The 19,549-nt window shown below is 53.5% G+C and overlaps 7 protein-coding genes across 7 annotated transcripts; 2 read left to right on the top strand and 5 right to left on the bottom strand.

Annotated features, from left to right (window-relative positions):
• Nucleotides 1-37: 37 nt before the first annotated feature.
• IWZ02DRAFT_246086 (armadillo-type protein) lies at nucleotides 38-1,313 on the bottom strand. Its single transcript, XM_066763116.1, has 3 exons — nucleotides 1,058-1,313; nucleotides 330-853; nucleotides 38-282 (listed from the first exon to the last, which is right to left on the bottom strand). Exons 1-3 carry the CDS (start codon nucleotides 1,225-1,227, stop codon nucleotides 239-241), a joined length of 738 nt encoding a protein of 245 aa, XP_066622749.1. The 5' UTR covers nucleotides 1,228-1,313; the 3' UTR covers nucleotides 38-238.
• Nucleotides 1,314-1,382: 69 nt separating this feature from the next.
• IWZ02DRAFT_376960 (uncharacterized protein) lies at nucleotides 1,383-2,432 on the bottom strand (the record flags this gene model as incomplete). Its single annotated transcript, XM_066764918.1, has 2 exons — nucleotides 1,383-1,733; nucleotides 1,815-2,432. 2 exons carry the CDS (start codon nucleotides 2,430-2,432, stop codon nucleotides 1,383-1,385), a joined length of 969 nt encoding a protein of 322 aa, XP_066622750.1.
• A 401-nt stretch (nucleotides 2,433-2,833) lies between these two features.
• IWZ02DRAFT_377014 (dehydrogenase/reductase SDR family member 8 precursor) lies at nucleotides 2,834-3,987 on the top strand (the record flags this gene model as incomplete). Its single annotated transcript, XM_066764921.1, has 3 exons — nucleotides 2,834-3,261; nucleotides 3,296-3,639; nucleotides 3,686-3,987. The coding sequence occupies 3 exons, from the start codon at nucleotides 2,834-2,836 to the stop codon at nucleotides 3,985-3,987; spliced, it is 1,074 nt and encodes a 357-aa protein (XP_066622751.1).
• Nucleotides 3,988-4,292: 305 nt separating this feature from the next.
• IWZ02DRAFT_377198 (sphingoid long-chain base transporter RSB1) lies at nucleotides 4,293-5,307 on the bottom strand (the record flags this gene model as incomplete). Its single annotated transcript, XM_066764938.1, has 3 exons — nucleotides 4,293-4,437; nucleotides 4,489-5,070; nucleotides 5,120-5,307. 3 exons carry the CDS (start codon nucleotides 5,305-5,307, stop codon nucleotides 4,293-4,295), a joined length of 915 nt encoding a protein of 304 aa, XP_066622752.1.
• A 2,865-nt stretch (nucleotides 5,308-8,172) lies between these two features.
• Nucleotides 8,173-9,172, bottom strand: IWZ02DRAFT_449801 (uncharacterized protein). The gene has a single exon (XM_066767428.1). It carries the CDS (start codon nucleotides 9,012-9,014, stop codon nucleotides 8,577-8,579), a length of 438 nt encoding a protein of 145 aa, XP_066622753.1. The 5' UTR covers nucleotides 9,015-9,172; the 3' UTR covers nucleotides 8,173-8,576.
• An 830-nt stretch (nucleotides 9,173-10,002) lies between these two features.
• IWZ02DRAFT_449803 (cyclohexanone monooxygenase) lies at nucleotides 10,003-12,210 on the top strand. Its single transcript, XM_066767429.1, has 4 exons — nucleotides 10,003-10,982; nucleotides 11,032-11,341; nucleotides 11,391-11,714; nucleotides 11,764-12,210. The coding sequence occupies exons 1-4, from the start codon at nucleotides 10,071-10,073 to the stop codon at nucleotides 11,904-11,906; spliced, it is 1,689 nt and encodes a 562-aa protein (XP_066622754.1). The 5' UTR covers nucleotides 10,003-10,070; the 3' UTR covers nucleotides 11,907-12,210.
• A 1,100-nt stretch (nucleotides 12,211-13,310) lies between these two features.
• On the bottom strand, nucleotides 13,311-17,825 carry IWZ02DRAFT_376891 (putative Brefeldin A resistance protein; the record flags this gene model as incomplete). Its single annotated transcript, XM_066764913.1, has 5 exons — nucleotides 13,311-13,820; nucleotides 13,867-16,926; nucleotides 16,973-17,108; nucleotides 17,153-17,480; nucleotides 17,525-17,825. The coding sequence occupies 5 exons, from the start codon at nucleotides 17,823-17,825 to the stop codon at nucleotides 13,311-13,313; spliced, it is 4,335 nt and encodes a 1,444-aa protein (XP_066622755.1).
• Nucleotides 17,826-19,549: the final 1,724 nt, after the last annotated feature.

Raw genomic sequence — 19,549 nt, forward strand, 5'->3', positions numbered from 1 at the left:
TGGAGATGCCGTTTGGGGTCCGTTGCGTATGGCTTGCGCCCAAAGTCTAGAAAGCCAGCGGCCCACCCTTTTCAGCATGATGATTTGCAATTCAGCAATGAAAAGCTCCCTTTTTCTGGGAGGGAGAAACCAAGTCAATGTCTCATAACACCGTGTCCCAGCACCATGCATGAGCTTGTCATCGATGCAATCAATTGAGAATCAAGACGTGGAAGAAAAGAAACCGGGTATCAGCGGTTCAGGCAGGCTGCTCGTAAGCTCTCTTGATCAGGCGGGAGAATTCTGCAACTTGTTAGTGGACGCCTCTCAAATATTCGGCGGTAACGTACGGTCAAACTTCACATTCTCCCTGACAACGGTGCCTTTAGCCTCGTTCTCCTTGTTGAGCGGCACCTTGACGGTTGCGCCGTCGACGGACCAGCCGCACACCTCGCCAACAAAGTGGTCAAACTCGCCAGCCTTCTTGTTGAGCCAAGACTCGAGGATAGGACGCTCGATCTCGCGGACAGCCTGACTCACGGTGACGGCGATGCGCACACACATGAGCTCCTCGAAGCCGCTGACGTCGGCAATGAGGTCGGCGTACAGGTCGTCGCTGTCGAGTGTGGTCCAGAAGGCGGCGTAGTCAGCGCTGCTGAGCAGATTGTTGAGCACGTTGAGCTTCTGCACGGCCTCGCTGAGCGCCGGGTCGCCGGCTGCCGGGTTCGACGTCGACGTGCTGAGGGGAGACAGGATGTGCGGGGGCAGGAGCGACAGGCAGAGGCTGAAGTCAGGCGAGGGGAAGACGGTCAGGGCCTTGACCAGGATGTTGGTGATAGTCTCATCGCGAGCGAGATGCGGGTTGAACTGGTAGCTGAGTCGCGGACAGTGGTTAGCCGCTGTTTCTTCTTTGTCGTTGTTGAGCAAAGGTGAGAAGACGAAGATTTCAGATAGAGCTAATAATGAAGCTTCAGCGAGCTGGAGGGTTCATTCTCCGGTGCCCTCGGGTAATAGGAAACGTTGTGGTATCTTGATCATCATGATGGAGGGTTGGAAGGACGAGAAAAGGACGACGTACAGCTTCAAGAGGGCCAAGTTGGCGTAGCAGTCGTACGTCTGGTTTTCGCACTGCTGCATGACATAGTCCTGGAAGACGGCCGTCGTCTCGGGATTGTAGCGATCGAGGCCATTGAGAATCTGATCAATGTGCTCCGGTCTGTCCGGTGCGTAGTCGAAAGGGACACCCATGGTTGGTGGTTGGCGTGAGGATTTTGTGAGGAGACGAGAAAGAGTGCGGCGACTAGCCTGGTCCGTGCGCCCACGCCTTGGCAGACGCCTTAGCTAGTCGATGCTTTCAGAGTTGGAAGATCTAGCTAATGTACAAAGAGTTGAGATTTCACGTCCTAACGTCGTATCTTTTGGGCTTCCATCCACTGATCACTCTGCTTCTTCATCTCTGGCATGTCCTCGCGCAAAGTCTGCTCGCGCTTTCTTCTATCAGCCAAAAGCCATTTCATTAGGTCGTTCCTGGCTTCCGCGTCCGACCTGTCCAACACATTGATCCCTCTTTCCATGCATGCAATGCGCAACTCCCGAGTGCTGAGTTGATGGATTTCGCCATCACGCAAAAGGAGCTCGCTGTCCCTGATCAAGTACGTGTAGTACTGGCTGTGCCGCCGGTGTTCTCTCTTTAAAAATATGCGCGTGGCAATCGCCTGCGAAAGAGGTCCCCAGTGCGTCGATTTTTCGCGAAGCTTGAACATGGGCTTAGTATAAAGGTCGTACATGCAGGCCAATTTGAATGAAAGCGTGTTGGCAACGCGAGTGGCAAGAACAGCGCCCTCTTCGTCAGGACCAGCGATTGTTCGCAATTTCCCCAACAGCTGATATGGGTCTTTCTGAATCAAAGGCTTCAGATTCCGCGGCACTGAATCGACGACTTCCTTCCACCGCTGTTCGGCAGTTTGTCTCTGGATTTCTGCCCGACGCGCCAGTCCTTCTTCTGTTTGCGGAGGCCGGCACGTCTTGGGCATGACTCCAACCAGGAATGGTGCAACCAGTGGCGTAAACTCGCCAAATACCAAGAGTACAATGGCGAATATGGGAAGGCGGTTTACGTCGTGCCTGGATCGAACAATGAGTTGGAACTCGGCCCGCGTCAACTCGTTCCCTTTCGACTTGCGAAGCTCGCGGGCGGCCTTTGAATTCGCCCAGACATTCCTGACGCCCGTCTTGAAGAATGAGAGGTACGCCTTGCCAGTCTCAAACCAGTATTTCATCTTCGAATCGTGTGCGTCTTTGGCAGGGAGGTTGACGGGAGCCGGCAGTGTCGAAATCGGCGGATTGACGCGGTCGACGCGTTTGACGCGGGCAGAGAGGCGACGCGTGGATTGCAGGCATGGCGAGATGCCATGGACCCGCGCCGGGCGGCCTATCCGAAGGAGCGTTGACATGCGGAAAGGCAGAGGCGGAGGAGAGAAAAGAGAGAGAGGTGCACTTTGAGTTGTGAGCCAGGGTCCGGCGAGTTGGATTGGCCGACCCGGTTGCTCGCCCTGGGCTTGCACGTGTAACCACGGCGGCGACAACAGCCATGTTCTCAAGAAACCCGACAACCGCTGCAATCACCATGTTCCCGTGTCCTCTCCCTCGTGCCAACCATTGTCCGGCCCGTTCGACCTCCACTACGGCCGAGATCCTTCCCCGCTGAGTCCAAACAGCTGCCGAGGCACATGAAGTTGACCACCCCAGCTCGCAAGCTTTCCCATGTTCCAAGTTCAGCTGCCTGGAGGAGCAATAAGTACATACGATGCCTCAGTTCTTTCTCACCACCTGGGTCCTGCAGTCCATACCCGTCATGTCTGCCGTCTCTCAGCGTCTCTTGCAAATCGGCGCTGCGCCTGGAGCCGCCCTGCTCAACCCCATTGTGACCGGCCCGCTTCTCTGGGCTCTCACCATTGCTCCAAGCGCCATCCAGGGTCCTCTACTCCAACAGCTTGATCGCCTGCCCGTGGAAAATGCGCTTCCCCGCATTGCCACCGCTCTCAAGGTGCTGGTTGCGCTTGGCATTGCCAACAGCTTCAATTCCCTGCTCAACAGCATGGCCACAAACGGATGGAGCATAACGACAGACTCGTCCAAATGGAACTGGTCACAAGAAGTTGCCGTTGTCACGGGAGGGTGTAGCGGAATTGGAGAGCTCGTCGTCAAGGGCCTGGCAGACAAGGGCATCAAGATTGCCGTCTTGGACATTCAGCCATTGCCGCAGAGGCTCAAGGGTTGTGAGTAAATCCCCATTACCTAAAAACACATCTAACAGGGCAGACAACATCCACTTCCAAACGTGTGATATCACCGATCCCAACGCCGTTCACAATGCCGCCGAGACGATTCGGTCCAAGGTTGGACATCCGACCATCTTGATCAACAATGCTGGAATTGGCTCCGCCCACACAATCATCGATACAACCCCGCGCCAGTTGCAAAAGATATTTGGCGTCAACTTGCTGAGCCATTGGTACACCGTGGGTGAATTTCTTCCGGCCATGATCAAGCAGAACAAGGGCCATGTCGTCACTGTTGCGAGCATGGCGAGCTTTGTGGCCTGCCCCAGCATTGCAGATTACGCTGCCACGAAAGCCGGCGCACTTGCGTTCCATGAAGGTAAGAGACATGACCACTTGCGAAGATCCATGCTAACACAAAGCAGCTCTGACTTCAGAACTGCGCCACCGTCACAACGCGCCGAGCGTCCACACCACCGTGGTCCACCCCAACTGGACCCGCACGCCGCTCGTAGCCGATTACGCCTCCCACATTGAAAAGCACCAGGGACCTCTACTCACTCCCGACGAGGTTGCTGCCGGCGTAGTCAACCAGGTGTTTAGCTGCCGGGGTGGTCAGCTCTTCTATCCATGGTTCTTGTCGTCCGTTAGTGGAATAAGAGGATTTCCTCACTGGATGCAAGAGAGGCTCAGGGATAGCATAGGGAAGCGGGGGACTGGCGATTGAAGTGGTATCGACATCTTTCCTGTCGAAAGTTCCTGAAACTAGCTGTGCCCTCCCTCTCAAGCGTTGGCGAGTCTTCGTGAAAAAGTGAATTCGAAAAAACATGCACACGAGTCAAACCTGGGTGTCAACATGCCCCACATGTCATTCACAAAGCGATGTTGTATGTCTGGTGCTTCAAATCAAGAAGTTGGATTGGTTTCGTTCACGTCGTTTGGACAAGCTCATGGCTAATAGTCCAGTGGTATTTCGAAGAAATAGTGCGCCTTTTGGACTCCATGGAATGACAGCTTCTGCTTCCGCTACGCTCACATCTTGGGATAGTAGTAGAAACCATCCATTTCCGTGCCGACCGACGTCCCCACCAACCCATCCTCAAAGTCAACCTTTGGCATGCGCAGACAATATCCAGGATGCCAAACTGTCTGCGCAAGAACAGCAATCAAGCACGGGCTGTCAAATTTTCATCAGCTACACTTCAGGCAGCATTTTGGAAAAGCTTACACTGTGTCAAGTGCGATGAAAAATGTCTCGTTGGTCATGATCTTGCTCCGCCAGCCGTCGTCAAACTCGGCCATGCGGAACACACACCTGGTCAAGATAGCAATGTAGGCCAACGACATGCTCCCCAGAAACAAGCTAAACGTCCAGCGTTGCCGCAGCGCCTTTGTCGCTGGGTTCAACTCGCGTCGGTGAATCACGACACGCACAAAGTACCACGCAGCGCAACCGGCGAACATGCCCAGTGTGGTAATCTGGAATGCCATGCCACCCTTGATAATTCGAACGGCATCCCACATGGTTTTTGGGTCCTGCTTGGCCGCCATACCACTGCCAACGGCCTGACACGCAATGGAGATTATGTCGGAGGCGACAAAAACCCAGGTGTAGAGAGAGGGTGGGCGAAGGACGCTGAACTGTTGGCCAAATATGAGGACTAGGTGCTTGAGATTCAAGTAGATGCCAGCGGCGAGGAAAGCCGGCGCGATGGTGAGGCAGATGACGGCGGCTTGGAAGCCCGTGTGCGAGTATGGATTGAAGTGCATGGCGATGAGGCCTAGAGAGCCCAGAAGCTCGAGGGCACATCTACAATATGTCAACCTAGGCTCTCCCAACGTCGGGTTAGAAAACTTACCCCCCACCAACGGCCAATAGATAACTCCACGTCTTCTTGTGCATTCCCATACCCAGCTGTCCCACCATGCATATTGCAAAGACCAGCCCCGCAAATGCGTTAATGTGAAGTGACGGCGCATATCCGTAAATCGACCCCTCAACCGGACATTCTGGCCCTACGTCATCACACTGCGTGAGAAAGGGCATGTGCTGAGCATCAGGCATGTTGAAGTGTGTCAACGAAGGAGGGACGTCAAAAGAGCGACTGGAAGGGAAAAAAACAAAACGTCTGCAACCAGCGTACCGAAAAGAGCGACGACGGTGAGGATTCGAGGGCGAAAGAAGGTAATGAGAGTGAGGGTGGTAGTTACTTTCAAGACCAAGTCCGAAGCTATGGCATGTCATGCCCTGTCCTGCAATGCCACGCCCCGGCCGCTCAGCACACCAACTTCGTCCGCCGTTAGACGGCCGTTGCCCTCTTAATTACGCTCATCGATCAGCGCCTTTCAACCGCTAGCAATGGCGCTCGGCCAAGCCTTGCTGCCCGTTTCGAAACTGCAGCCTGCTCCCTGTCTGCTCGTGCTGGTACCTGGCCACGGCGGAGCGAGCCTCTGCGCGTCATTGGTCGCGAGCAGTGGCTGCTCCTGGAAACGTGGCGCAGGGCTGAGGCGGCGCAAGCTGGAGTGCGGAGGGTCTGGAAGTGTCAGTTGCGGGGGATGTTGGCTGCCGTGAGGCGTGCGCTGTGGCAGACCGTGCTTGCTGCACTGTTGAAGAACGGCGGCCAGCAGTGCTGCAAAATATCACAACCATCGTCTCGCCAACTTTCCAACCGCCAGTCCTCCATTCGAATACAAGCATCAACGCCTCTGCATACAGTCTCGCTCAATCTTGCAGGCAGCTGTCGATGCTCGATGAGAGGTAGCTGAATCGCCAGGTTTCCCAAGGTTTCTGGTCCAGGGACTTCATTGCCACGGGCCGCCGAAACCTTAATCGCGAACACCATTTCTCGTCCAATTTCGCTTGTGTTGGCGACAAGTTCTGGGCGAAAAAGACGGCGGCTAGCGCTATTACGACGAAAAGAATCTTTCGTACCCGGGACGCGAATTTGATCGCGCGGCTCGCACATCATGTTTGCTTACGATATTTGTGCTGTTTCTTGTGATGTGCTGGGGCCAACTGGTATGCAGAAATCACGGCTTCAGATACGTCATGGCTTGGTTTGTTTAATTGACCACGCAAAATGGCATGGATAGTTTGCAGTCTCGAGTCTCACTCTTCCAATGCATCATGATTGGCTGGACAAAATTGCGTGATGCTTGCAGAGCCCAACGGCGATCGACACGATTGGCCAAGGCAATTGTTGAGAGACATTTTGAAGGTTCTTTGATTGCGGTCACCAGGCTTTGCAGCTCGTCGAGTGCTGCCGAGTGTCTCAGTGGCCCTTTCAAAATCCCGTCAGTTGTAGCTTTTTGATGTGAGCAGAGGAAAAATACGCAGGCGCCACAAGTGCACTGACTCTTGTCACAAGTACAGCCGGCAGTGCCGGTACAGTTGCAGGTGGAGCCGCAGGCGCAAGACATTTTCGAGACAGGAGTTTTTGATGGTTTTGGCTGAATTCTTAAAGAGGAGATAAAGTTGGATCACACTTCGACAGAAAAGAAGCAACGGTACTTATATTCTTTCATGTACAGCTCTGCGCGAAATGCGCGGCGACTATCCGTCATCGCCAAGTCAACAAATACACGCGAGACGCAAGTGCAGTAGATCGATGGGCCAGTCGAGCACTTTTCATCCGGTCTAGACGTGCTCCTAAGCTGGATGTGGTGAGACTTCAATGGCTAGTGACGTCCAAGGTGTCTAGGCTGAGATAGCGCATATAAGTGATTTGTGCGTCCCGCGTTTCATTTGGTAGTACTCAGCGCTACTGCCATTTCTGCGCAACGAGCCGTCCGCAAGTGTCGGCGCTCCAAGGTTCTGGTCAGGACGACGCAAAAGCAGTTGGACCACTCTCTTTCAGGAAGTAGCCGAGCATCAAGACCAATAGCCGTGTTGGAAATTGAGCAGTCTTTCAGCGGGCGGGACCTTACGCTGAAGGAATGACTTTCGAAAGAACATTACTACAACATAATTGGCAACAGTGCATTGAAAGCTCGTAAGAACAGAGGACCTTGGCGAACTTCGTGGGTTTATGCCGGCATGTTGTTTGCTCGCTCTGAAAATGTACATGAGCATCAAAACTTTACTTGCGGCGTAGCATGCCACGCAATCTTTCCTGGCTCTTTTACAGCATGAAGAACTCCTCTAAACCTCATCACCCCTCTTCAAGCTTCGCATGTACTGGCGCCGGCGCACACTAGCGGCGCTGCATGCTCGGATTCGATCGCGTCCGGTATACGATTGAAAAAGGCGCGGTTTTTGATCGCGTAGTTTCCCACGAGCCTTGATCAAGCTCGCCAAAAGCGAAACCGCACGCTTCGGCGCAATATTGCCTGTAACCGTGCGCGCAAACCTTGCAGCTACCGCTGCTATAAGACTATTACCGCGTCAACGGAGCGGCCGAATTCGAGGAGAAAAAGAATACCGACGTAACGCAACCACCTGAGGACGAGTCAGCAAAGCTCACATAGCCAGAAGAAAAACGAACCCCCATCCCACTCTTTCGCCAATATTGAGGTCCTTGACAGAGTCCTCCAACTTGAGGACCGTGCCTACTCCTTCATGACCTAGACCGCATCTTTTTTCCTTTGCGTGTACGTCGGTGTAGCAGATGGCAGAGTGTGGTTTCGATCAGAACCTCGTCATGGCCAAGGTCGCGAGGCGCTGTATTCGCCACGAAGCCCGTTTCGCGGGAGAAGCGGAAGGTTTCAGCTAGTCCACGATATGGATCATAGCTCAGGCTCGTGTTTTCGTCAAGCGCAGCGTCGGTGGGGTTTCAGAATGTTCCATAGGTTGTCGGCGGACTCGAATTGGTCGACGTCATTCGGCGCCTAGGTACCTTAAGCGAGACTTGCAAGTCTCGGCAGGAACGCAGACAATTTCAACCCTTTCTTCTACACACAACCTAACGCGACCCGATTCCTCTTCCTTGCAAATCCCAAAACTACGCCGTTGATGACCGCTGATCTTCAACTGCTTCCAATGGCCGCGTCGCTTGCCGTGACAGCTCTCTCAGAGAATCCTTCCACACTAGCCGTCGCATTTCGAGACCGTCGGCAGCATCCATGAAAGCTGGGGGTCTATGCGATTCAGCATACGATCAACATGTTCGGCAGAGAGCTAGCTCTTCCTCAGCTTGGTTGACGTAGAATTTCCCGTTGGACTCGACACTGGCAACAGCGACCATGTAAACAACAATCCATGCTCCTTGCTCCGTTGGACGCGCGGTGATGCACTTGAACACATTTTCATCGCGTATCGGTAGTAGAATGGCAACACGTCGACAATCCTGGAGTGTACCAGGCCGGGACAGACCATGTTTAAAATAACGTGGTTGTACTCCACTCTCGCGTTGCCAGCTCCTTAAGGAACATGAGTGCAATTGCTTTGGTGTCGCCATACCGTTGAAAGGGACAAAAGTTCTTGGGGTCATCAAAGTGTCGTGTAGCATTGTCATTGATTCGACGCCATCGAAGATTGCTAAGGACCATCGCTCGGCTGCCAACCCAATTGACTCGAGAGGCAGCACCTGACTTCTTCGCCGAAGACTCCATCAAAGGAAGCAGCTGTAGGAGTAGCAAGGCGTGGGAAAGGAAATTGACCTGGAGCAAGAGCTCATGACCAGTCGGCGCCCACTTGAGATCGATATTGCCAATCGCGGCGTTTAGGATCAAGACATGAAGTTCTTGTACTTCCACCTGGATCCTGGAAACGAAGTCGACCACGCTTGCGTAATCGGCCAGGTCTAACTTCATCATCTTGACTGGCGACACGCTCCGGCCGCTGTGTCTTATCGTTTCGTCCTGGAGCAAAGACTTCTTCGCATCTTCCCCCTTTACGAGATTTCTCACGCCTAAGATGACCACATCAGCATTGAGCAAAAGTAGCACGCGGGCGCTCTCCGAACCAATTCCAGCATTCGTACTTGTCACGGTCGCCGTTCTTCTGGCGAGATCGGTTTCCTTTGACTGTAGATTTACCTTTCCTTGAATCTGAAAAAGTGGAATTTTGCTTCGTGGCGTTCGTGTATAGTTGCGCAAGACAGTCTATACTCTCTAGCCTTCTCCGCTTCCGCTCTCCCGCAAGTCTGCCAGGCCACGAGTCGCACCAACATACGGCTACTCGATGCAGTTGCTCTGCAAAGGGACCCCGTCAGTACTTGGCCTCACTGACTGGGCCAAGCTTCAAGAACAAGCAAGGTAACTCCCTGCAGGACTCATCGGAGACTGCCGAAGTCGAGCCGTGACGTCACATGTCGTCTCCATGCACACCCACGCTCCTGCCTGCGATCAATCTTGCTGACCGTAACGTTGAACTGACCATTGCTTCACCACCAGAGTCACATCGTGTCGTCAATGATCGCACAGACAGGGCCTGAACATGCTTCCAAGGCCCAACAGCTGTGGTTAGAACATGGCGAGATCATTTCCAAATTCAAAGTCACTCCAGAAAAACGATCTTGGCGTGCGGGGGATGACGAGGCTCGACGTCCTCGCATCGTTCCCCGCCTCCAACAGAACGTTAACCTAGAGTGTTCTGCAACCCCGCATAAACGTCAGAGTTAGCCGTAGGACCGCAATTGGCACAAAAGGACTGACTAACCAGAAATGGAAAGATGATGGACACGTAGTCATCCACACGAGCAGTGATATGCTTCAAATTCCTTAGGCCCGCGCTGGGAAACTCATGGATTCTCCGCATCTTTCAGGCACTTCCTGTTAACCGAGCCAGTATATTTACAAGAACAAAGGTCGAAAGATGCTGTTCATCACCCCCAATTCCGAGAACTTGTTTGAAATCTGCTCAATTCCACAATGCCCGGTCCCATCAAAACTGAACTCCATGAATTTTCTTACCGGCCCTCCGACAAGTATCCGTACAATGACAACCTCCAAGTCGATGCCTTGATCGTTGGAGCCGGGTTTGCAGGCACGTACATGCTTTACCACCTCCGCAAGCGTGGGTTCAGAACTGTCGTCTTCGAAGCTGGCGATGGATTCGGTGGCACCTGGCGTTGGAACAGATACCCAGGAGCCCGCGTGGACTCCGAGGTGCCCGAGTATGAGTTGAACATTCCTGAAGTCTACAAAGACTGGACCTGGACGACCAACTACCCCAACTATGAAGAGCTCCGCGCCTACTTCAACCACATGGACAAGGTCTTGGACCTGTCCAAAGACACCGCTTTTGGTTCCGTCGTGGTCGATGCCCAGTTTGACGAAAAAGAAGGCAAGTGGCACGTCAAGACTGCCGATGGACGCCATGCAAAGAGCAAGTATCTCATCGTCGCCGCCGGGTTCGCTGCGAAGCGCTACGTTCCAGACTGGCCAGGCATCGACAAGTTCAAGGGTTTCATCGCCCACTCGTCCTTTTGGCCCGAAGAAGGCGTCGATGTTCATGGCAAGAAGTGTGCCGTGATCGGCACCGGTGCATCAGGGGTCCAGGTTGCACAGGAGTGGGGTCCAATGGCCGGAGAACTCAAAGTCTTTCAGCGAACGCCCAACCTGACTGTACCGATGGGCAAGAGGCCATTGTCAAAAGAAGAACAAAACAATGCCAAACGATACTACCATCGGCTCTTCGAGCTTCGCGAGCACTGCTTCGGAGGCTTCCTCTTCACATTTAACGAAAGAAACACTTTTGAAGACAACGAGCAGGAGAGAGAGGCCGTCTACCGGAAGCTTTGGGACCATGGCGGATTTGGATTCTGGCTCGGAAATTACAAAGTAGGTCTGCTTGAACCATGTTGATGCCCTTGATTGACGCATTCGATAGGATATGTTGTACGTCGAAGAGGCCAATGATGAGGCCTACAAATTTTGGGCCAAGAACAACAGGGCCAGGATTCATGACCCGCGCAAGCGAGACCTTCTGGCACCGCTGAAGAAACCGCACCCCTTTGGCACCAAGAGGCCTTGCCTGGAGCAAAACTACTTGGAACAATTCAACAGGCCAAACGTTGACGTGGTTGACCTGCGAGGCAACGAGATCAAGGAAATCACTGAGAAAGGGATTATGCTCCAAGATGGCACGGAGCACGAGTTTGATGTCATTTGCATCGCCACTGGATTCGACATTACCACGGGTAAGTCCGACCACTGCACATCTGAATATTCCTGCTAACCTTTCCACAGGCGGTATGACCAACATGGGACTCCGCTCGGTCAAGGGCAAGTCACTCAAAGAGGAGTGGGAATCTGCTGCCATAACCTATCTCGGCGTCACTGTTCCCGGCTATCCAAACATGTTCCACACGTACGGACCACACGGGCCGACTCTGCTTTCCAACGGGCCGTCGACCATTGAATGCCAAGGCCGCTGGATTGTTGACTGCATGAAGCTGATGGAACGCAACGGAATCAAGTACATCAACCCAACCGACGAGGCCAGCAAGGAGTGGAAGAAGAGGGTGAACGATTTGAGCGACGAATCGCTGTTCCCGAAAGTCAGGGATTACGGTCTGTTTATTTCCGGCAACAACTGATCCCCCGCTGACAACAGATGCAGGCGTACACTCAACATACATGGGCGGCAGCATCCCCGGCAAGGCTTACGAACAAGTCAACTACCCTGGCGGAATCCCGCAGTACGGAAAGGAGCTTCGAGAGAAGCTGCCGAGCTTCAAGGGGTTCAAGGTGGTCAAGGTCTGATCACCATTCTCGTCTTCACGATACCTTTTTGCGTGCGTGTTTGTGTTTCTGACGCGTTTTTCCGCTTCTGCAGGTTGCGCCAGAGTCGCGTTCGCTCCATCTTTGAAGTGCTGCAAGCTTCAGCAAGGCGCATCGTCGCAAGTGATTTCAGACTGTAGCCGAAAGTATTCCAGACCTGATTCGATGCGAACCTTACCCCTTTTCAATTCGTGTCTGGTGAAGTGATACGTGCAAACGTACTGGCTGCGATAAGTCATAGCTATGGACGAACGCGACCGTAATAAATTCCACACTTTTGCCCCAATGGTATGTCGTGTTCCTGGACCAAAAAAAAAATCTGCTCTGCTTCGTACACATTTTCGGTCCTCCACACCACCCCAACAAACATCTCGGTCTCTGGCTCGGGGGTCTCGCTCGGCCCTCGTATTTTCTACCTCCACGCCCTGATTCATGAATCGACCCTTGCGCACCTCAACCGTCACTATAGCACATCTTGCTTTCCGACCCCTTCAACTCCGCGAAGCTCCGTCCCGCCCGTCTCCCGCGGCTCCCAGGTCTTCCTCGCCGTCGGTCCCCGGGCCCCGTCTTGGCGCTTCCAGTTGTTCTGGAAGGGTTCGGGGAAGTGGTCCTGTGGAGTGACGTGAGTGGAGCCTGAGGTCATCCTTTTGCCACAAGCGTTCGGAGGCCGAGCTGCGGTCGACTTGAGAACACACACACCGTCGACCACGGCCCGTACAGTAACCAGGGAAAGGGAGGCAGCGGATCACTGATGAGTTTTCACTTCTTGTTGAGCTGAGCTCACACGAATGCCTCATCGGCCGAGAGGAAAAACGATGAGCTAAATTCTTGTTCAGTTAGGTTGGCGCGGGGCGTAACGGTTGGGCGAAGGTCGAGACAAGCTCAATCGTCGCGGGCGCGCGGATGCGGATACCGAAGGAGACCGATGTTTCATGGATCACTGCGCGACGCGCCTGTTCTGACTGATGGACATGGCGCAGGCCTACTTTGTACGGGCTGTCCAATGGAGCGGGCACGAAGTGAGGGGTTTGTTTGTTGACGGGAGGCATTGACACTGGGGCTTGATTAGTGCTATAACCACGCACACGTCACTGCTGTGTGCTGGAAGGAATGGGTGGAGTACCGAGTGAACTTGAGAGACGTAATCTACCAGTGGTCGTAGGGATTACGTCTATGAATTGGTGAAAGACTCGCAACTATCATACAAGAGTAGACATCATGCCCCGAGGCAACGCTGTGTATCTAAGTCGTCAGAATTCTAATAGACAAAACTCAATCGCATGTTCGTAACATTTTGGTATGCCGTTGCCCATCCAATCTGCAGATATTTTCCTCCGTCTATCAACAAACCTCTAAACAATCATTGCATCTCCACTCTTTCTTTGATCAACCCTCTGCGCGCTTCGTTGCCTTGGTTCTCAACTTCATCATCAAGTAGACCAACGCATACGAAGACAAGGCAAAAATGACACAAATAGCTGCATCTCTCCATCCGTAGTAATAATCCTTCAAGTTGAGCGTCTCCAGGTACGCCGCGCCGTCCCTGTACTTGCAAACTTGACAGTTGGAAGTAGCCTCGGGGTTGAGGAGGCGAGTGCCGCCGCCGAGAACGGTGCTCTGATAATCGGTCATGTACGCGCCGCACGTCTGGTTCGGAGGTGGGTTGAAGGTTGCAATTTCGCGGTCGGTGCACTTGACTTCCGAGTCCCACACACCGAAGATCATGAGGGCACCCATGAGGTAGTTGAAGGGGTTGATCCAGTACATCCAGTATTTCCAGAAATCTTGGAGAGAGCTGTACGGTGCAAGGACACCGCAGAACGCCACGAGAATACTGATGATGAGCGGGTTGACGAGCGAGGCGAAGACAGCGTTTGGTGTGTAGGCAGCAACAAACTAAAGAGTCAGTAATGGTTGAGTAAATTGGGAAGTGGAAGCTTACCTGTCCAATGCCCGTGTAGATGAATTCGTAGACGAGCATGACGAAAAATGTTGCGCCAGCGTACTTGGGCGCCGCAGGGAAACCAGACGTAAAGTAGAAGCAGCAGAAATAAAAGACTGCACAAATGATCAGGTAGGGAATTTCACTGACAATCAACCCGGTGACAAAGGGAATCCAATGGTACATTTTGCTCTTCTTCTCGCGCGCCTCATAAATGTCGCGGCGGTCGAGGAAAAGCGGCTGCAGTTGAGCAATGACACCCGGAGCGACGAAGATGAAATTGAAGATGGCAAACAGCTTGAGCTGCAAGTCTGCAACTCGGTCGCCAATCATCCAAAAGGTGAAACCGTTGAAGAGCGCGGATCCAATGTGAAGAGCAAACTTGTTGTTGACGTAGTCAACGTTGCGGTACATGGCAACGTTCATGCGATGTGTGACGTGCTTGGTCTGCTCCCAGATGGATGTGGCGAATTCGTAACCGTCATCGACAGTTCCAGGAGGCTTCGATGCAGCGTCCTCAATCAGGTGATCCAACTCCGAAGTCATCCTTTGGTGTTCAGGGGACTCAAGCCACACAGAGTTCCAGTCCCGGCCTTGAGACAAGCTTCCAGAGACAACGTCAATCATGTGCTCTGCAGGGTTCGATTCGGCCGGGCAAGGTGCTCCGTAGCGACCAAAGTATTCCTTGATGGTGCCGGCGTTGTCGCCAATATCACCAAAGTAGACAGTCTTGCCTCCCTTGGCAAGCAGCAGCAACATGTCGAATTGGGCAAAAAGCGAGGCCGACGGCTGATGAATGGTAACACAAACCGCTTGACCAACAGCAGAAAGCTTTCGAAGGAAACGGACAGTATTGAAGGCGGCCTGGCCATCAAGACCAGACGTGGGCTCGTCAAGGAAGATGAGGATAGAAGGTTTGGAGACGAGTTCAACGCCAATCGTCACACGCTTGCGCTGCTCGACCGAAAGGCCAGCTCCGGGGCGACCAATCAGAGTGTTCTCAATGTCGTGAAGCTCAAGGAGGTCTATTACAGTGTCGACGTACTTGAGCTTCTCTTCGCGTGAAATCGTTCTAGACTGGCGGAGGAGGGCAGAGAATTCCAAAGCTTCGCGTACTGTTGCCAGAGGTTCGTGGACGTCGAGTTGTTCGCAATACCCAGCCGAACGCTGGAACGACACAGGCAGAGGACGGCCGTCGACGAGAATGGATCCATGAATAGTACCTTCGGTCTTACGCTGTGCGAGAACGTCCATCAAGGTCGTTTTTCCTGCTCCAGAGGAACCCATGAGAGCAAGCAGCGTGCCAGGCTTGACAAAACCTTGAACATTGTCCAGCAAAACCTTGTCGCCATGGGGCGTCTTGACCGTGTAAGTCAGATTTTTCCAGGTGAAGATGGAAGTGTTGCGAATTAGCTGGTCGTTCAGCTGGTCGCTGTCGGATCCCGGTGCGCTATTCTTATCGTCGCTTGTCACAGGTGGCTTCTCCGTGATCTGGTTCTCCTCATCGGCAGCAGTCAAGAGATGCGACGCCTTCTTCTGGTTCTCGCGAGGAATGAGGAGAGACCTACCGCCCTCGCCCATTTGCCTCCAGCGGCTGGTGAAGAAGATGGTAAGTCCGACGAACAGAGCCCACCAAGCCCAGTTGATGCCAATATTTCTCCAGATGTGGGTATGATTGTACGAAAGCGAGGCTAGATAGTCATCACCATTGACGGTAACGGCACCCGGCTCTGCGCCGCCAACACCCGCGCAGGCTTGGAACGAACTATCCGTGTACATAGGTCCTGTGGGAATCAAGCTTCCTCCGACGCAAGGAATGACAGTGTCGTGAAACTCGTTGCCCATCAGAGCCTCAAAACCATACGACAGCGGGTCAATCCAGTAGATCCAGACGAACCAGGGGTGCATGTCCGGCTTGCTGATTTCATAGCCAACATAAGTGATGAGCGCGGAAATGAGGAAACCCGAAACCTTGCTGGCGGCGTCGAAATTGGGAAACGCAGCACCGACAAACCGAAACAAGGCAGTCATGGCCATGGTCGTCGTGAAGAGCGTGAACCAGAAGATGAAGAACTTGCCGGCAACCACCTGAAGGCCGACCATGAAGTAGATGATAATGGCAAAATGTGAGATTTGAAACAGCAGGATGGGAATGTCTGCAGCAACTTGTGCGATGCAAAATGCGGCCGGGTGGTAAAGAGCAAATGACCGGTGCTTTGCCATCACAGGCCGTCCCGTGAAAGAGTTGGTGACTTCGGACATGGCAACAAGGGAATTGTACAAAAGAGCAAAGAAGAGCGCACCGCCCTTGGTGAAGAGCCCTGCCGAGTCGTCTGGAGAGTCGTAGAAGAGGGAGCCGGCGATGAGAGCCTGCGCAAGAGTCGAAACCTGCAAAAAGACCTGGGTCCACTTGTCTCCCCAAAGAATCTGATACTGGCGGATTACGCAAGCCCGGACCTGCGTGACGAAGCTTGTGGTCAAGGGGGACGACTTGGGAAGGCTCTTGTGCTTTTCATATTCGACCTGCGCCTTGAACTCTTCGGTGTAGCGCGCAGCCTCTTGAGTATCGGGATAGTTGTATTCAGCAATCATGGCGGACTTGATGAGCGACTTGTCGTACTCTGCCCTGATCTCGTCCGCGGTTCTAGGAAATCGATGTTCATAGCCGGGGGCAATGACTCGCTCGGTCGGAACGGTGACACCAGTAAGGAAATCTCCCTTGTTAGCAGAGGGGTCGCAGAAGAATCCCAGATGCTCCATGAAAGGCACAGCTTGCTCGCGTGGACCGTAGTAAATTTGCTTGCCGCCATCAAGTAGAAGGACTTTGTCGAAGAGGTTGAAGATTCCGTTACCGGCCTGGTAAAGGGTGACGATGGTAGTGAGACCAAGAATGTCCGTCATAGCACGAATTGCTTTGGTGTACTCAAGGGCGGTTGACGCATCCAGTCCTCTTGTTGAGTTGTCCCAAGCCCAAACGGAGCCACGAGTGGCCAGACACTCGATAATGGAGACACGCTTGCGCTCACCACCAGAAACTCCCCGAACGTATTCGTTGCCAACCTGAAGACTGTCAACATTGGATCCGCCAGAGCGAACAGAGACAGACCTTGGTATCATACGTGTGCTCAATGCTCATGGACCGGAGGAGAAAGTCCTTCATTTTCGCGAGGTACTCTTCGGGCGTGTTGACATCAAGGGGCAGATGGGCGGGAACCTTCATGCGAGTAGCAAAATCGATGGTCCTACACAATTAGCTTGATCAAACAGGAAGACAAGAGGTACATACTGTCCGACGGTCAAGGCCGGAAAGAAAATTTCTTCCTCGGTGTTCATGACGATTTGCCCCCGGTATTTCTTTGCTTGCTTGTAGTCCAAATTACCAAACTTGATGTCGCCAGAAATTTCTTCATAGCCAAGTCGACGGTTTGAAAGCATGCTGAGCAGAGTGGTACAGCCGGCACCAGGACGGCCGAGAACAAGGAGCATCTCGCCCGGCTTCACACATCCATGTGAACCTTGAATGATAGTCTTCAAAGGCTTGCCCTTGGGACCGCCCTTTTTCGGGTTGTACTGGGACAATACATTCTCCTGAAAGGATGCATCGCTCGAAATGCCTGCAGGTGTTAGATGGGTTGACGGAGAGGTGAGAATCACTGACCCTTTACTGTAAGATTCTGCCAGGTCACTCCCAACCTTATACTCCTCGCGCCATCTTCATAGTTGTCTTGCTTTATGCGTCTGACATCTTCGGTCATGTGCCAATCGTCGGCCTTGGTGTTCCCACTACTCTCTAACACATCTTTTTCGTCGTCCTTGTCATCTGGCGAGTTGATGTCTCCATCCGAGTCGAAGTCTTTGCTTCTTGAGCTCTCGCTCCCCGTAAAGCGGGGTCGTCCATCAGAGTCCAGGGAATGAGATCGGACAATCTCTGCTAGGTTTTCAGGGGAAAAGGCCGCCATCGTGGTGCCGCGTTTGGCTCGAGAGCCAGTAGTAGACAAATAGTTTCGCGGCCGGTGTGTTTAGCTTCGGTGCTTAGGTTCGAGGATGAAGGTCTAGTGGGGGAATGTGCGGAGGGGAAAAGGACAGTTGAAGTACCAACAGTAGACGGCTGTGCCCGGAGCTACTTGAACGCGAACGACGAGTAGGTTGTTTCCAGTACGATCGGACCAAACAAAATCAGAACGCACGTCCGATCCGTGCTAAAAGACTAGGCACCCGTGCTGTGGAGAGCTTTCAAGCATCATAGAAGCTTATATCAGCCTCATGTTCGATTTTTGGGCAAGTGGTTCGCGGATCCCAGGGTCTGTAGCCACTGACGGTGCTATCCGGACCTCGGGCTTTTAAACAAAGGCACGTCGTTCTGGGGAAAGCCCTGGGAAAGATTGCCAGGGACCGAGCGTGCGAGGCGGAAGCCACCATGCACCACCCCAGCAGGCGAGATCTGGTGTTTCTCCGAGTGATGTCAACAAGTTCGCGCAGTCATTGGAGGGTTCACGTTTTTGGTGTCGAAATGTCGAGAAGGATGTGAAACGACCGGCCTCGACTTAGGCACAGCACCAATGCAAAGAGCCCAGATCGGACTTTTGCTGAGCCGTCGTCGATGGTGGCCAGACGTGCTTTCAATGTTGAGAAACAGCCCACGCAGGAGACAAGACCGAGCCCGGGCTCGCCCACTGGGGGCCGAAGGCGGTCTACGGCAGTCTGGTGCGTCTGGTCCGCTGGCGGGGTCTCGGTCTAGTCCAAGCCCCGAGCAGGGTTGGCCAGGAAAGCTCCGGCAATAACCGGATTTCGCAGGCTGTGAGCGGCCAACACCAAGCGGCACTCCTTGTCCTCATTGCGTTGTACAGAGGAATGTCAAAGACGGCCGTTGCTGCAGGTGGTCCTGTCTTATCTGTCACAGACCCAAAACGGTTTTTGTAAAAATAGTTCTGCGCCGCTGCCCCAGGGAGATGGCCTTTCCCGTCGGATCTCGAACACCTTGACTCCGGACAATCTAAACAATCTCCACGCAAGATCCAGGCTGCATGGTTACTGATGGCGCGCTTCGCAAAGTCGCGTGTTCGCAGCGACAACCCGCGGGGCTCGGGGCCTTAGGTTGGGCCTCAAGCTCCGAAAAGCAAAGATGAGAAACGAACAGGTGGTCGTCTCGACAACCCAAGGCAACATCAACGACGTCATGAATCCTAAATGTGGTCGCACAGCCAAGGCCAAGGGCTCGACTTGCAGATGCCTTTCGGGTTCCGACTATTTTGGTCAAAGCCGATGCTCTTTCACTGTTACTGCGGAGCGGGTGTTGCAGATCAACCTGGCGCCCCGAGAACCTTGGTCGGCGTGCTGACATGCAGTCGGGAGGCAGTGGGTGGTTTTGCGGACGCCCGCGTCGCGCAAGTCGTGTCAAGTCTCCCGTCGTCAGCAGGTCCAGGCACGGACCACACAGACACCTTGATGGTGCCCTCAGCCGTCGACAACTTTGTCTTTCAACGCTCTTATATAGGCAGCCATGTCCCCAACCGACGCCCACTCACCTCGGCACCTCTGTCCCGATCCCGTCTTTTTCTCTCGCCGCCACACGACTCTTTCGCCTCCGGTCAAGAAAGGTGGTGCCATCCTCAGTCACGGCCATGATTACCTATCGGATTACTCAGGCTCTCATCTTGTGCTGACGATTCAGTGACGACCGCAT

Source organism: Phyllosticta citriasiana, assembly GCF_038021145.1.
Source record: "Phyllosticta citriasiana strain CBS 120426 chromosome Unknown IWZ02scaffold_6, whole genome shotgun sequence".
Lineage (NCBI taxonomy): Eukaryota > Fungi > Ascomycota > Dothideomycetes > Botryosphaeriales > Phyllostictaceae > Phyllosticta > Phyllosticta citriasiana.